The 14,876-nt window shown below is 40.8% G+C and overlaps 1 protein-coding gene and 1 long non-coding RNA gene across 2 annotated transcripts in view; both read right to left on the bottom strand.

Annotated features, from left to right (window-relative positions):
• LOC135253284 (kinesin-1 heavy chain) overlaps nt 1-2,001 on the bottom strand; it is a 32,982-nt gene extending 30,981 nt beyond the window's left edge. The window contains exon 1 of the mRNA XM_064332374.1: nt 1,620-2,001. Coding sequence (XP_064188444.1) covers nt 1,620-1,745 — 126 coding nt within the window. The 5' untranslated portion in view covers nt 1,746-2,001. The remainder of the gene's footprint in view (nt 1-1,619) is intronic.
• Nucleotides 2,002-4,658: 2,657 nt separating this feature from the next.
• LOC135253281 (uncharacterized) lies at nt 4,659-5,569 on the bottom strand. Its single transcript, XR_010329574.1, has 2 exons — nt 5,121-5,569; nt 4,659-4,794 (listed from the first exon to the last, which is right to left on the bottom strand). It is a non-coding gene; the product is annotated as an uncharacterized LOC135253281 (long non-coding RNA).
• Between the last annotated feature and the right edge of the window lie 9,307 nt (nt 5,570-14,876).

The raw sequence follows: 14,876 nt of genomic DNA, 5'->3' as shown, positions 1-14,876 counted from the left end.
TTTTCTCAGAATAACCGCCTGTTGAGACATAATTCTGGTTTGGAATCATTTGCTTTAACTTACTATTTACTCGGAGTGTGCCGTCTTAGTTTCTACCAAGCCATTCAAGTTAATTCGACATAACCTTAAGCCTTTTATGACAGCTGTCATCCCTGCTGGCGACTGCGACACAAGATAGATAGGCAAGTCAAGTCAGCTATCGCTACTTCACGTCCATAGCTAGCACTAAATTAATGTTGTGGCAAGTTAGCCGACTTTAGCGAACTAAATACATTAGGGTTACTTATATTACTACTGGAAGTAATGCCGTGTGTGTGACCTGTGCTGTCTACCACGGACCAGCAGGCTAGATGTCTAGCTGACGTCGTTCTGAATGAGATCGTTTGCGAGGTAGCAAATTCGCTAGCTAGTGCACAACCAGCAAACGTTGACTAAGTAACTGTGCAACTAATAGTTAACTGAGCTAATATTACGTCAGATATTAGCCATCGTTATTATTTAAAATACCGCTCATGACAAATTGTCAAAAATCAAGTTTGTTTTCTCGTTTCTAAAAGACAGACATCGGCAGCTGTACTTAGCAAACGCCACAAAATAAAACCACCTGTTACAGACCATCCTTTATAGATAGACTAGTCTAGACTACCTTATTAACGTTTGCTAGCCAGCTATCTAGCTAACTCGGTAAGCTATCTGGCTACCGTTAATGTGTCTGCATGAGCTATCAGGCCAAAGTTATTATAGCAAGCAGTGGTGATGGAGGATATGCGTTGATGGCCTGCAAGCCTTTTGTTTTGAAAAGGACATAAGTAGGCCGCGAACATGATCCCGACTCTAACCAAAATAAACTCTCGTGTGAGGTGGCTAATGTAAGTTATTCTAGCTCTAAGAACCATCTGTAATTTTCAGGTTTTTACTCTACATAAATAGTTAGCTAGCACGTATACCGCCAAATAAAATAACGTTATTTTGACAAGGAACCAGGGCAGCTTAAACTAGCCACACTAGCTAGCAAGCACACATTCAGATTAGCGCTAGCTAGCGTGTCAAACAGACAGCTAGCTAACTTGCCGTAGGTGGCTAGCAGCAGTCTCGTTGTCCGACTCAGCCCCAGCTAAGCAAGGTTAGCTCACAATAATTTGGTAGTTAACGTTTCCCGGGTTATCTAGTAAGCAATAAACACAGAATATAACTAGTTAAACGTTCGGCAAGTCTGCAGAAAAAGCGTTAGTAGCTATATGGCCAACTAACGTTGACGTTAGCTGACTACTTTCGTATTTTTCCATCAGTAGCTATTCGTTAGCAATCCATAGGCTACTGGCCTAACAAAAATACGCTTTGTATGTCCTAACGTCAAGTTATGAATTACAGACACACTACAAGTTGAGATGTATAATATAGTCAACCATCGTATCTGTGCCGTAAATTAGCTTTTTTGTTGCTGGCAGACGACGTTATATTTCTAGACAGCCAAGTTAAGCAAGTGTGATGTGTCAATGGGGGTGGACGGCACACAGACACTGCCCTTGCCTGTTTGGCTGGTAACGTTAACCCTCGCTGTAAACCCCGATGAATACCTTTGCTAGCTATCTGAAAGCACGGAGCACTAGCCAACTTACTGCGATAATAACGTTGTCCTCCCCTTGAAATTTCGGGATGTATCTGTCACCTCTCATTACTTCTGAATTGTTCAAGGGCCTGAAACGGCACATCACTTTAATGGTGCACTCCGCCGGGTCCGCCATCTTCGCCGAGTTCTGGGATGAAACTCACAGTACCAACTAGATCCTGTTCAGGAACCGCCCTGGCAAAAGCAAACGGAGCCGCACCCCTCTACAGTTGTTCAGTATCGCACAAGCTACCCCTATATCGCTTTCTCGGTATTGTGTGTCCCCACTGCTCAAGCGGACAGGAATCACTTCCTCTCCAATATGGCAGCCATGGTACCGGCGGCTCTCGATCTGTGTCGGTAGCTGGATCGCAAACGCCTGGTGACGTCACCTCTGCAGCTAACGGCTATATCATCAGCAACCAGCAACATGCCCTCACTTATCTTGTGAATATGAGATGGTGTCATCTATCACAGTTTCTCCCCCTCAATTCTTACCAAACACTTCCGTACAGAAGTGAAATTCAGCATTGAAGACTCAGTATAATTTTCCTTCAAATGCAGAGATCATGACTGGATAGCTATATGGCTAACATGGAAAATGATTCAACGCAGACAAAAAGACTTCCGTTTTGTTTCTGAATGGAACTAATGCAGTTCAACGCGGAGTTCACAGTCAGTTCATAATTAAAGTACCATACCTATTTCTTTAATGTAATAAATAGTGAGATAGTACATTGCTATAACATATGACATGGGTCATCAGGTCCTGGCTATGCTTTTGGGGGGATGCAGTGATCATGGGGAGACCATCACATTTGCTTGTCCTATTCTTGTAATTATACGTCATCAGAGGGTTATTATTAGGCTAATTATGACACACATTAGGTTCTGTGAATGACAGAGATTGATGGTCACCACAGTGCTGATTCATTCCCTGCTCCCATTTTGGTCAAGATCTAAAAACCAAGGAGTGTATCCCAACAAGCTCTGGCCTGTGTTGAAGCAACAGTTGGGCAGGGAAGAAATAGACAGCTAGTGAACAATGGATGATAACATCTGACAGCCATGTGAATTTGTATAAGTACATACATTACACATATTTATTGATTTAATTGATAAAGGTTGTTGCAGAGCCCCCTGCAGAAACTCCACTGTAAATAAAGATCTCAGTTAGGAGTTACATCATTCCACTGGAATTCTTGACATCTTGTTTTTCTGGACATGACAGATCACTCCTTTTGCCTTCTTTGTCATTGCAATTGAAAGTGAATCCTTCAGACATAGCATTTGTTACTGTGGACATCTCAGTCAAGTGACAGTGGGCCAGAATGTGTAGTACTAATCCAAGAAAGCAGGGCTGGGCTCTGCATGGTATCATTTTTCTTTTCACCACATAGATGTAATAATGGCAGGCTTGAGCCTTCTGGCCAATCTGGCTGGAGCCAATTGGCCTATTTTGTCATGGTGTATGGCAGCACCACATGCACAGTTAGCACAGGCAGACTACAGGCACCCAATCAACCAGACTAGTTGTTCCTGCATGATTCACCTTGGGAAACCATGGCAGCTAAAACCATCCCTCCCTGGAAGATGCTATGGACAACAATGCAACCATGCAGGGATACTGGCACCAGTTTGCTCTGCCTGGAGTCCATTAATTTCATAACTTGACATATCAAGTCTGACCTGTTTTGTTGGTAGAGGCAAATAAAAACTTTTGAAATTACATCAGCTGACTGTCAAAGAGTAGAGAAAGTATTACTGTGTGAAGTAAAGTTATAGGCAGAAAACCTGATGATGTGAAAGTAGTTTCATTTTTTACAATTAGGAAAGTAACATTTTGAAGCCTAACCTATAGATCTGACAGCTCTGTAAATTTGGAAAGACCATGAACAAAACCCAAAGCCTCATTGAAAGTATTTCAATATGGGGGGCTTTTTGTAAGATCCTTGGTCAGATTTCTTGATTGAATAAGCCCCTTTAGGAGTTATGTGCTTCAGTTTCCTTGTGAAACACAAAACATACCTACACTAATGGTGCAGTACAAATATATTCTTGTGCCTCTTTTTCATCAAGGATTACCAAAATACTTTAAAGGGGGGAAATAATCCACTTTTCAAACATTCACCTTTTCTAAACCTAAGAGAAACAAACAATAATGGCCACTCCTAAGTTTTTTTTTCTTAGCACAAAAAACACAATGGCAATAGGTTGCGTCAATGTTGTAATGTTATACACCTGACAGAAGTGATTTTGTTAGAATGGAAGCTTCAGGTCAGTCATAGGCCCCGTTGTGTTATGAGTATACACCCATGCCTGTCAAAAATGAACTCTTTCTCTTTATTTTGTGGCCAGAATAGGAGAGGAACAAACAGAACTCAAACCGCAGAAACCGAAAACCAGTTCTTCTCAATGTGAAGGTACACACTTCTCTGTGTGTATCAGGTTTCAGTATGCACCAGTAGTTCAATATGTACGGCTTGCTGTGTGTGTGTTTACATTTCATGGTGTGTGTATCTGCAAAATTACATATGTAGTGCTCACTGTGAGAACTATTGTGTGTTTGTGCTTCTATATCACTGTGTGTGTGTGTGCCTGTGTTTGTGTGTGGCTCATTGCATATATTGAACCTCAAACCCAGCAGCAGCTGCTGGCACAGAGACTCATTTTTATAACACAGCGGGTTGCGATGCTAACAGGTTGTTCTGTATCCCTGCTGTGCAGAGTATCAGAGGGTCTGTGTCAGTCTGTGACCACATAAAGATACAGCACCTGGGGAGTTTCCCATAATGCAATGCAAATACGTTTTCTGGGAATTTTTGTACCTGAATTAAAACACATTTAGCAAGGAAACCTTGCCTTTCCTTAAATATCTGAAGTTAATTATAAAATGTGTGGATGGGAAACTAGAAAGACACATCATGCATGATCTCAATTTAACCTTGGTAAAATGAAATGCATTTACAGATACCTGCAAGTCCAACCATGTTTAAGTCTGAATAATTAGAAAAGGAAAAGTTAAAATATTTAAATGGTGAAAATCTGACTCTTTAAATGATTCCCATTTCCTTCAACAAGCAAATGTCAAATGTGTCCCTTTCTTTCCTTGACAGGGTCATACGCTGATGGCAGAAGTGGAATATGAGGTCTTCCTCATCCTGCAGTGTCAGTCCAGCTGGGCTCTGATTGCATAAATGTAAGGTGTTACAAATGAAATGTGTTAGAACCAGTTCTATGTGATAATGATGAAACACAGAGATTCTTTTAGAATATCATCAGCAAAATGGCTTTGCAGAAGGAAATGTTTTTTTCACCTGCAGTTTTGTCTTGTTTTCAGTTCATTTAGTCAAACAGTGCCACTGTGTGGCCATGTCAGCCACTCACAGTACATCATTGTATTTGAAAAGCCTTGAACATCACCCAAAAAAGATAAATGCATACACGTAGAAACAAGCCGGATATAAAGTGTGCTAATTTGGAAGTATAACTGAATTGTGTGTGTACTTACGTGAGGGAACTGCAATTCAAAAAACACAGAGAGTTCCAAAAGGCAGCAAGCTTGAACAAACAGCGACAATTAGGAACAAAAACAGGGAATATAAAAAAGCATGGGCAATATGACCACTGCCCAAAGCCCATGACAGCCCAGTCTGATAAATCTTTGAAGCTTTGGGTGTGAATGTGCTGCTTTGGTCACGCAGCCGCTGAATTTTGGGAGCAGTCATTTTGGAGGCTGCAGTGCAGATGCCGTACCAAGGAAGCAAGCTCTCATTATAATGTTTACACACTCAAGACTACCAGACAGCCTCGACGCATAATAGCCTCTTAATCACCGGCAGCCAGTCCCACTGCCGTTAATTACACAAACAACAATTACACCCAAAAAAGTAATGATACATTTCACACAGCCTATTTTCAGTCCATCTCTGCGCCTGATTCAAAATCAGTAATCAGCAGTCATTAGGCCATCTGCACTGCAACAAAAGGGAAATCATTAGCAGTAAATGGGATGAGTTCTTCACATCTGACGTGCAAAATGGATAAAATGAAAAGTTTTAATGGCTGGCGCACTTGCATGCCTTTCAATGACCTTTTCCGAAATGAACCTGATAAAACTATAATCTAAATCTGGATTTTCATTTTTAAAGATTCGTAAATTGTGTTGAGATGGAAAGATAATACAAACTCATCAGGTTTTCTCACAGAACCTGAAAGAAATGAGAAAAAAATCTGCCAATTGTCAATGGATTTTGACACTAAAATCAAATTCCAATCAAGTAAATAATAAAAATATAATAAGAATAAAAGTAGTGGTACTGTGAACATTGCACAAAACTACTAGTATACTGTTACATTATATGTCATATAACAAAGACAAATGCACGTTTTATAGACATTTGTTCCACTTGAGACGCTTTATAGAGTGTAAACAACTGAGTTTCTGAGCTTTATTAAATTAAGCCAATTTCCTCCAGCCAAGCCCCTCTCCCATTGACTGCCTGAGTGCATAAGACAAGGGAGAATCTGGGTTGAAATTTAATTAGAACACCAAATGTCACTCTTGATTCTTGTTACCTGGACTTGATGACTAATGGATCAGACTGACAAAGACAACTTAATTCCAGCTCAGAGCTCGTCTGTGGAAAATAACTCCCGAGGGTCCTTGTGTTCCCCGGTCTCTCACGACGGCAGTCACAGGTGGTACTGATGAAGGCCCCTCCTCTTCACCCAGTCTCCTCATCACTGAGACTGTGTGGAGGATGATCTGTACCAAAGCAATTGCTGGGAGTTTAAAGCAAACGAGCCACACACAGTTACTTCAAACGAGCTTAATTAGTACATTACACGTGCATCCACCCCATGGCCCCACACACTAGCTTTACTTTCGTTTTTCCACAATCTATTCTTCCCTCCATTTACACCTGTCCTACACCCCATTCTACATATTCACTTTTCTGTTCCAGTGTCAGGGGGTCAGCAGTCTTGTTTTGTCAGCTTGATGCAATCCCTGCTTTGAACTTTGAACCAAAGAGGATTTATCTATTGCTGAATGCAATGTGGCTGATCCATTTTAATAGCATTTGTTCAGAAATACCATGAATACTATTCCTTTGTCTGAAAATTTTCTTGCTCCTGAATGTGTAACCATGGTTGCAGTACAGCTGCTTGTTAGATATGAATCCTTCTGTGAAGAAGATGAAACCATTAAAAAGCAACCGGTCTCTTTCTATCAGGGGACAACCCCATTATTTTTGCTGCTAGGACAATTTCTTGTCATACCAATTATTTGTCAAACCAATTTGAATCAAGAAATTGTGGCATTCATCTTCAAATGTTATGCAAAATATTTCCTGTGAACCAACAATAAACTGAAATGAGAGACAGAAAAAAAGAATTCCACAAATGATAAATAGTCCTAAAATACACTGCCACACCGTCCCTTACAAGATTAAGTAAAACTCTTTATATCTTCATAATAAACATTTGATCAATGGGAATTATTTGGCATATTAAAAAATGGGCTTCGTAACTAACCATAGATACATGCCCAATTGTTTTGAGCAAAGCAAACCGATTGTCATGTCGGTTAATCAAAAGTTTAAAAGGACACAGGCCTCATAACTGCTGTATCCTGGGGATCAAAGCCACTGTACTCATAAATGGGCTCAGACTGCACGCGGTATGATGAACAACAGCATAAAAAGGAAAATATGGAAAGACAATCAGGCAATCAAATATCAAGCCACAGAGCAGTACACCAGCGTATTACAAAGCTATTAGGCTTACCCATCCCAGTAACAGTAACAGAGTACTGTTCTTTTAATAAATACATTAATAAAAAACATTTTAGGGCATTTTCAGCCTTATTGGACAGGACAGTGTAGAGATACAGGAAGAACGAGGAGAGATAGAAAGACGCATGCGACAAGGGTCATACGGCCAGATTAAAACCGCCAACATCGCAACCAGCAATGAGCATGAGGACGGTGCTCGGCAGGCTGCACCACAAGACACCAATTTCATTAATTTTTTGTTTTTGGGTTGGGGGTCCGGGGGCGGGGTGCAAACTTTGGTTATAACCTCATAGCCAACAGATGGTGAGGGAGACTAGATTTTAAAACACAAATGGATTGGCCTTTGGGATAAGAAAAAAAGAAAAGTGTAGATCAAAATAATTCAGTAGTTGCATTCATAAAGATCCATGGCCAACATTTTCCATAAGGCTAAAGGTTCAGTCATTCTGGCATACTTCCTTCATCAGTGAAATATTTTTATATACTGATCCTAATATAATGTACCCTAATACTAAAAGATCACCACTGTTGTACGTGTTAATTAGAGAGGAATTTATAACCAGGGACATCTATTTTCAGCTGCAAATTCAGAGCTGTATACATTCTAAATGTACAACGATAGCAGCTGTAATTTCAGAGGTGTAATGAGGGGAGCATTAGACCCGAGAGGCACTCTAAACATTAGGCCAGTGAATTTAGTAATGTCGGCACATAGCACACAGCTTCATAAACTCTCCTCCCCTCGCACGCATTGTGAATGCCACTTCATTTATGTCATTCATTTCAATGTGCACACACATTTAGCACCGTGGGGTAGCCTTCGCTTTCCTATGAAGTTTCTATAGCAACACATGCCTTATTTATAACGGTGAATGTGACACCGCCCTATAGCTTCTGGTGTAGGGGAAGTTAATTGATTGGCCCCTTGCAACGTCCTGAGACACAGGTCAGGCAGACTGCAAATGTGCAGCACTGCACATGCATCGACTGCCAGCAATGATCCACTCACATTTAAGTCAACATTTCAATCACGCAGTAATTACAAAGATAAAGTGTTTTCACTTATTTGGTGAAGAGAACAGGCCTTTTGATAAAATCAGTGCTTAGGACACTTAAATCAGCATGGTCCATCTGGAGTATGTAACGATTTTCATCCACTAATTAAAAATCCCACATGGCACAGATTAAACTATGATTTTTGTATTTAATCCAAACTTGATTGCATTCCTACTTATTAAGATATTTCAGAGAGAAAAAAATTATAAAATAGCCAAGTCCAGGTTGAAAAATGTGCTGAGATCCCATCACTTTTATCAATGTATCTCCTTAAAGATTTATGAATGTGAAAGTTTCATGAGTAATGTGTGACTCGTAAGAAAATTATTACAACAGAAGGAACAGGCTCCATCAGTAATTTAATATAGACCGTGGAGGGCCGTGTTATCTAAATTTACCACTAGGTGGCAGACAGGTTTTTGAATCTTTTACTCTGTACAAATAGAAGTACATTCATTTTTTTTACATCCACTGGAAGCACAGACTTGAGGGTCACCCAGTTCTACTCAGTATTAAAACCTCCACAAAAAATCATTTGAATTGCCCTCAGTTCTGCCTCATTTTTCCTATATGACAAGTGCTCGCTCAGGACAGAGAGTTTTTTTTCTTTGTCTTTTAGCTACAATGGGAACAAACCTTGTTTGCTTTCAGTTATACTCCCAAGGATGTGCATCCCTCTCTTCTCATTTTTTTTTAAAGCTATGCTGCCATTGTCTAGCACACTGTCTAGTTTCCACATTATGCTGAGGCCCCTACATGCGAGCTTGTAAAATTGCAAATAACTTGTTCCTCGTCCATCTCCTTTTCTGTTCTGTTCCCCGATGCTTCTGCCCCTTTCCTTCACCCTGAGTTCACGGGCCATTCCAGCCCCGACCCTTCCCCTGGTTCAAACCCTCAACATGACACAACCTGGAGGCCTGCCAATATCGCCTTGTTCTCCTCACCTGCATATTAATGTTCACTTATTTGCTTGGCCCGTCTATTTTACCAGCTAGTCTGATACCTTAGGCTATAATCTATATCATTTTCTCCATACATTCCCCATTACCTCCCTATTACCATTTAGCCCAGCTTTAACTTCTGACACCGAGTAGCCCACAGAGGATGAGGTCCCCCTTTATCATTGGGTTCTTCCTGAGATTTTTTCAGAAGCTTTTCCTCACCACTATTTGAGTGTTTTTTTCATTTGCACTCAGCACACTTTGGTCTGGTCTCTTTCAATATTAGTAATTCCTGTAAAGTATCAGTGTGACAGCATTTCTGTAGAAAGCACAATATAAATTAAACAAAATATAATTGAATTTAATTGAACTGAATTTAACTGAATTGAACTGAAACATTTGATGTGTTTATATATGCTGACCACCTGCTCTTATTACTGGTCTGTTATTTCTTACACATAATATGGGCTAAAATGAATTTATGTAAGTGCACTGGCATACAGGCATCTGGAGCTGCAGATGTGTAAGTGCTTTCACAATGAAGCTGAAAGCTTTCGGTATGCAGGCCTCTGTCAAAAACACAAACATGGGCCAGAACTAAAAAGGAAGCGTTAAAGCTGTTGACCTCAGCTGCTGAATTACCGTTAGCCTTGGCTCTATTGGGCAATGCTGCCTATCCTGCACCATTCAATTCAGTGACGGCTATGCCGTTTCTCTATTAATTCATAAGAAAACTAGCAATGAAAGACATTATGACAATATAATTCCATGTTCCCTCTTATGTCAACTTTGCTGCATGAATTTGAAACCGTTACGATGCCATGGCAACCATTGCAACAGCCTTATATGCCAGAACAGACGGCTGACTTGATGGAAATATGTCAACATTCCCCAACGGCCTGAAATGATAGGCACATCATTGAGGAAGAGTCCAATTTGCTGCACAAGAACCAATTTGCAATGACTCCCACACTGTACTATAGGAAGTCCAGCCTCTGCTCGTCCGTCACATTAGGATGTGGTTCAAGTGCTCTGGTCAGAGCTGGAGAGGAAAATTGACGTTGATTATGTGATACGCTGCCCTCTGTGCAGCTATGCAATCAAAAAATAAATAAATAAAAATTGCACAGCCCTCAAGAAAATAGCATTTGATTTGATAATGGCGTCTGGCATTTTGATGTACCTCCAGGGCACCGTGGGGGGTTTTCTATACAGAGAAGTAATATGTTGACGAAAAATAAAAAATCCAAGAGTAATTTCCCAAAACAGGCATAAGTTTAAATTGAGCCTGTGGTTGAAGGCCGTCAGACCTCCAGTGTGGGCCAGTCCCTCTGCAGGGGAGCCCCGTATATGAAGCATACCGTACAGGCCACCTTACCTCCCGCTGCCTTCTTCAAACCGACACCAGCAGCAAGAACATAATTTAGTACGGGTTCAATCTCTCGCTGATTTGTGCCTTCTTTAAGTGAGCTCCTCGCTATTCTGCTTTCCCCTCTTTGCTAATTACCATACTCATTCATTATGTTCTCAGAAAGGGTCCCCTCCAAAACATTCATTGACAGGGCACTGATGATCATGGCTAAATTATAGACAAGATGACAGCAATAGTGGCATTAGCAAAGCTAGGGTTCTCAACTGGAGTGAAGAAAATAGCCCCGCTGACTTAATTTGCTGCGTAAACGCTTGATTTCTCACTGACCGCATAGAACACTGGGATGGACTCTGAACTCTTGCCAGCCTTGGTAATAATATGTCTCTCCTTCTCACTAGGCTCCCTGGCAACACACAACCATGAGTGATTTCAATATAGCAGATAAACACTAGCACAGGGCAAAGGGTGGAAGCTAATTGAGAGCGAAGAGCTGACCCACTGCAGGTCAGGGCTATTGAGCTAAAGAACTTAAACCAGCTGCCTTCTCTACTCACATGAAATGATGTACCAAGGTGCATCATGGGTATACGCCAGGGCATGCAGGAAATAACTGTATTCTGAGCTGTGCCCAAAGCATCAACAGACCTTACATTACAAACAGGCCTTAAAATACAAACAGTCCATTTTATGGTGGGTGCAGATTGTATTTTTGGTACCCATTTACTGGGAGACTGTAGATAGCATTATATATCTCTTGACATGTTTCTTCCCTGTTTTAATTTGTATACTATGTCATTATGATTGTTAGGCAGAGATATGCAACCAACTGGAAAAGTACACATTCTTCTTGCTTATCAGGAATGTCAGCACTAAGGAAGGTACAGGTAGGGTTTCGTATTACCCTCTCTCTCTCTCTCTCACACACACACACACATACTTTCTCTGCCCATCTCTCTGCCTCTTGTCCTTCTCGATCTGTCTTCCTCCCCCACTCTCTTGCTTTCCACATCTATTGCACTCTTATGCTTTCCCCATCTTTCTCTCATCTTTCTTACCATCTTTTTCTCTACACTGCTTTCTCCATTTTCATCTTTCTCTATTCCTTCATCTTTCCTCTCGCTCACACCCCCTCCCTCTCCCCATCATTTTCTTTTGCTCACTCTCTGCCAAGAATCTGCACATTGCAATTCCTCTGTGAAAAAATGCATTTTCATGCAAAAATCAATATCAGGTCAGGTAATTACGAAAGGAAACTCACTTCTCATATAGCATGCTATTTGTCTGATGAATTTCAGATGGCCTGTTTAAATAAAGATTGCAGCTTTAAAAGGGCATCATGTTTAACTAGAGAAGAATTCATTATATTCTATTTGAACACAGTTTGTGTTATCAGTTCAAGTTGAATCCCAAAAGATCACAAAAAAAGCTCCTTCCCTGAGGATGAATACACTTTGATCCAAACGCTGGAGATAAATATAACTCGACTCATTTACAAACCAGCTTTGAAGTGAAGATTATAACAGCCATGCAATAGTATGTGGGAACCATGCAGCACACTGCTCTACACACAAGATAAACCACATTTAAAAACACCCAGTAGATGCTGGAATGTTTCCATTTTTTCACATTCAATTCAATAGGCTGGCTTAGTGATATCCTCAGCAATAAGTATTTATACATGTCTTATCCATTTCAATGTGGGTAGAAAGAACCCCCCCTCCCCCCCAACAAAACCACATAAGGAACAGGAATCTACTGGGTAAATTTGCCAATATGGCATAAGAAGGTAAAGGTACGGTGACAGTCTGATTTTGTGCACATCAACCCTTGATTACACACCCATGGTCTTACCAAGAGGTTAGCAAACATTCAATAGTTTCCTCTTAATGCAGATTACAGTTATACTGAACAAGAGAGAATTATCACACTGTGGGTGTGTCCCTACCTAAACAACCCATGAACAGAGACCTCAAAAGTCCTCTCTTGTGCATGGTCAGGACACTACAAACTAAGGTGTTTCCAAAACTCTCTGACCTTCCAACATATTGACATCTCTCAGTTGCTCTGGCCATTGTACACCCAGACCAGATCTGTTAGCATCATGCAGGCTGAGATAATCAGTTATCAGTCTGAAAAGCCATGCCTGGGGGATTATGTTTAATTTGCTCCGCTAAATTTTAGCTTTAGTGGTTGGAAAAACCATATTAAACTCTATTTTGCTTCACTAAAATCAAGCTGGAACAACTGTTGTCAGTGTGTTCGGCTATCATTTTAGTGCAGGAGGACACATTTGCACAAATCTTACACATTAAAGTATGTACTCTGCACACTATTGGACTCATATGTACTCCGTTAATTAACACTGGACATATTACTGCGTAAACATCCTTTGAGCTACCTGGCAGCCTGGTATTGTAAAATTTAATCATACAGTTTTTCTGTAACATAAACACAGATAGCACACTTGCTCTTGACTTTTCTTTATGAACAATCAGTTCATGGGTAACGGGAGAAATCCCTAAGGGTCTAATGCTTGTTCCTTGGATTCCATGGCAACGGGCTGTTTACGGCGTAGTCTGGTTGACTCTAGCAAGACCAAATCCTGCAAATCCTGCCTCTGGTCCAGGTCTCTTTTCTGGAATCCTTTTTTCATTACATGGAATCTGTCAGGCATGGAATTACCTGCTCCTTTCCCCACTCCTGGAAGGAACTCCATTATTGTTGCTGTTGTCATCATGTAAGTGGCATTTTTCTCAAGACTGTTTAGCAGTATCTGTCGTGTGTAATACAGCAGTTTTTTGGACACAACGGCCAGAGGCTAATTGCGAGCAAATTGTCCTCTGTTTTCATCAAAGCCATTTTCTTATTTCAGTTAAGAGCATACTGGTTAATCTTACATCTGAAAGATTAAACAGTACCAGTGCCGTACTTCCAACAACAGTGCATCTACAAACCTTGAAATAACTTACATGGCCCTGCATTAATTTATCCAGCTTTGTCCCCCCATGAAAGATTCATGGATGCAAATCTACCAGACGTTGTTCTGTGAAAGTAGTCATTACTGAACTGTGGATTGCTCATCCTATGGGAGTCTAATGTCTGTCATCAGAAAGGATGAATGCCTTGTGCCAGCTTGTGCTCATCACAAGCAAAACAGAATATCTCGTAGCCTTGCTGTTCCAGAGTCACAAACATGAATTTGTGAAACATTCTCAAAGAATGCAATCTCAAATAAACGTTTTGTTGCCCAAGATTAACTACCAGTACTGCCCAGTGTTCTCAAATCCCATTTCCAATGGATCTAAAGGCCACTCTTTTCACAAGACATTTTGTTCTGTGCAGATATCTCAGAAACATTATTAGTGACTTTGTGACTAATGACATTTGGTAGCAAGGAGAGATCAATGTACGAGAAGGGCTGAGCATGATGCGAGTGGGAGGGGGTAGAGCTCACAAAGAGTGTCCCACACAATGGGAGGGAAGTAAGATTAATGCGATTTGCTGGGGTGACAAATTGGGAGGAGGGATTAGGTAGGCTACATTGGAGTTGTGCCAGCTGCTAGCGCATTCTATTGAGAGAGCGACTTCTTTCAGACAACGCCAGGGAGTGCCATTCACACCCTATTCCACTTTGTGACACACCTCTCACTCTGTCACACTAACACAAACACACACACATCTTTACAAACAAACAATGCACACAGTACATGTATTTTTATTGGTTAAAGGTCACAGATGTTTGTGTGTGAATGTGTCAGTTAAATATAGCAAAATCAGTTGTGTGCTTTTTTCTCCCATTGCTGAATTAATTCACTTGTATGTTTAGTTTAGCGCTTCAAATCCCACAGTCACTTTCCACAGATGCATTTCTTTTGCAGAAGTAAAGGAGAATCATCTTGACACAGAATTCAGCCTTGTGCAATTCATGGTTCAAAGGTCCAGCCAAGGACCCCTGAATCCTCAGGACAGGCGATGGTTTAAGTGCATGAGAATCATGCAAAGCCAGCCATCCCAACAAGAATTTGTGTCATATGGCTTTAGGGAGGCCTTGAAAGATGGACATATGAGACCAGATGTGATAGATTGCTTTTCCTTTCGTA

The sequence above is a fragment of the Anguilla rostrata genome, chromosome 4 (assembly GCF_018555375.3).
Source record: "Anguilla rostrata isolate EN2019 chromosome 4, ASM1855537v3, whole genome shotgun sequence".
NCBI lineage: Eukaryota > Metazoa > Chordata > Actinopteri > Anguilliformes > Anguillidae > Anguilla > Anguilla rostrata.
The sequence above is the reverse complement of the archived record's forward strand: the minus strand, read 5'-3'. Positions and strand labels throughout refer to the sequence as shown.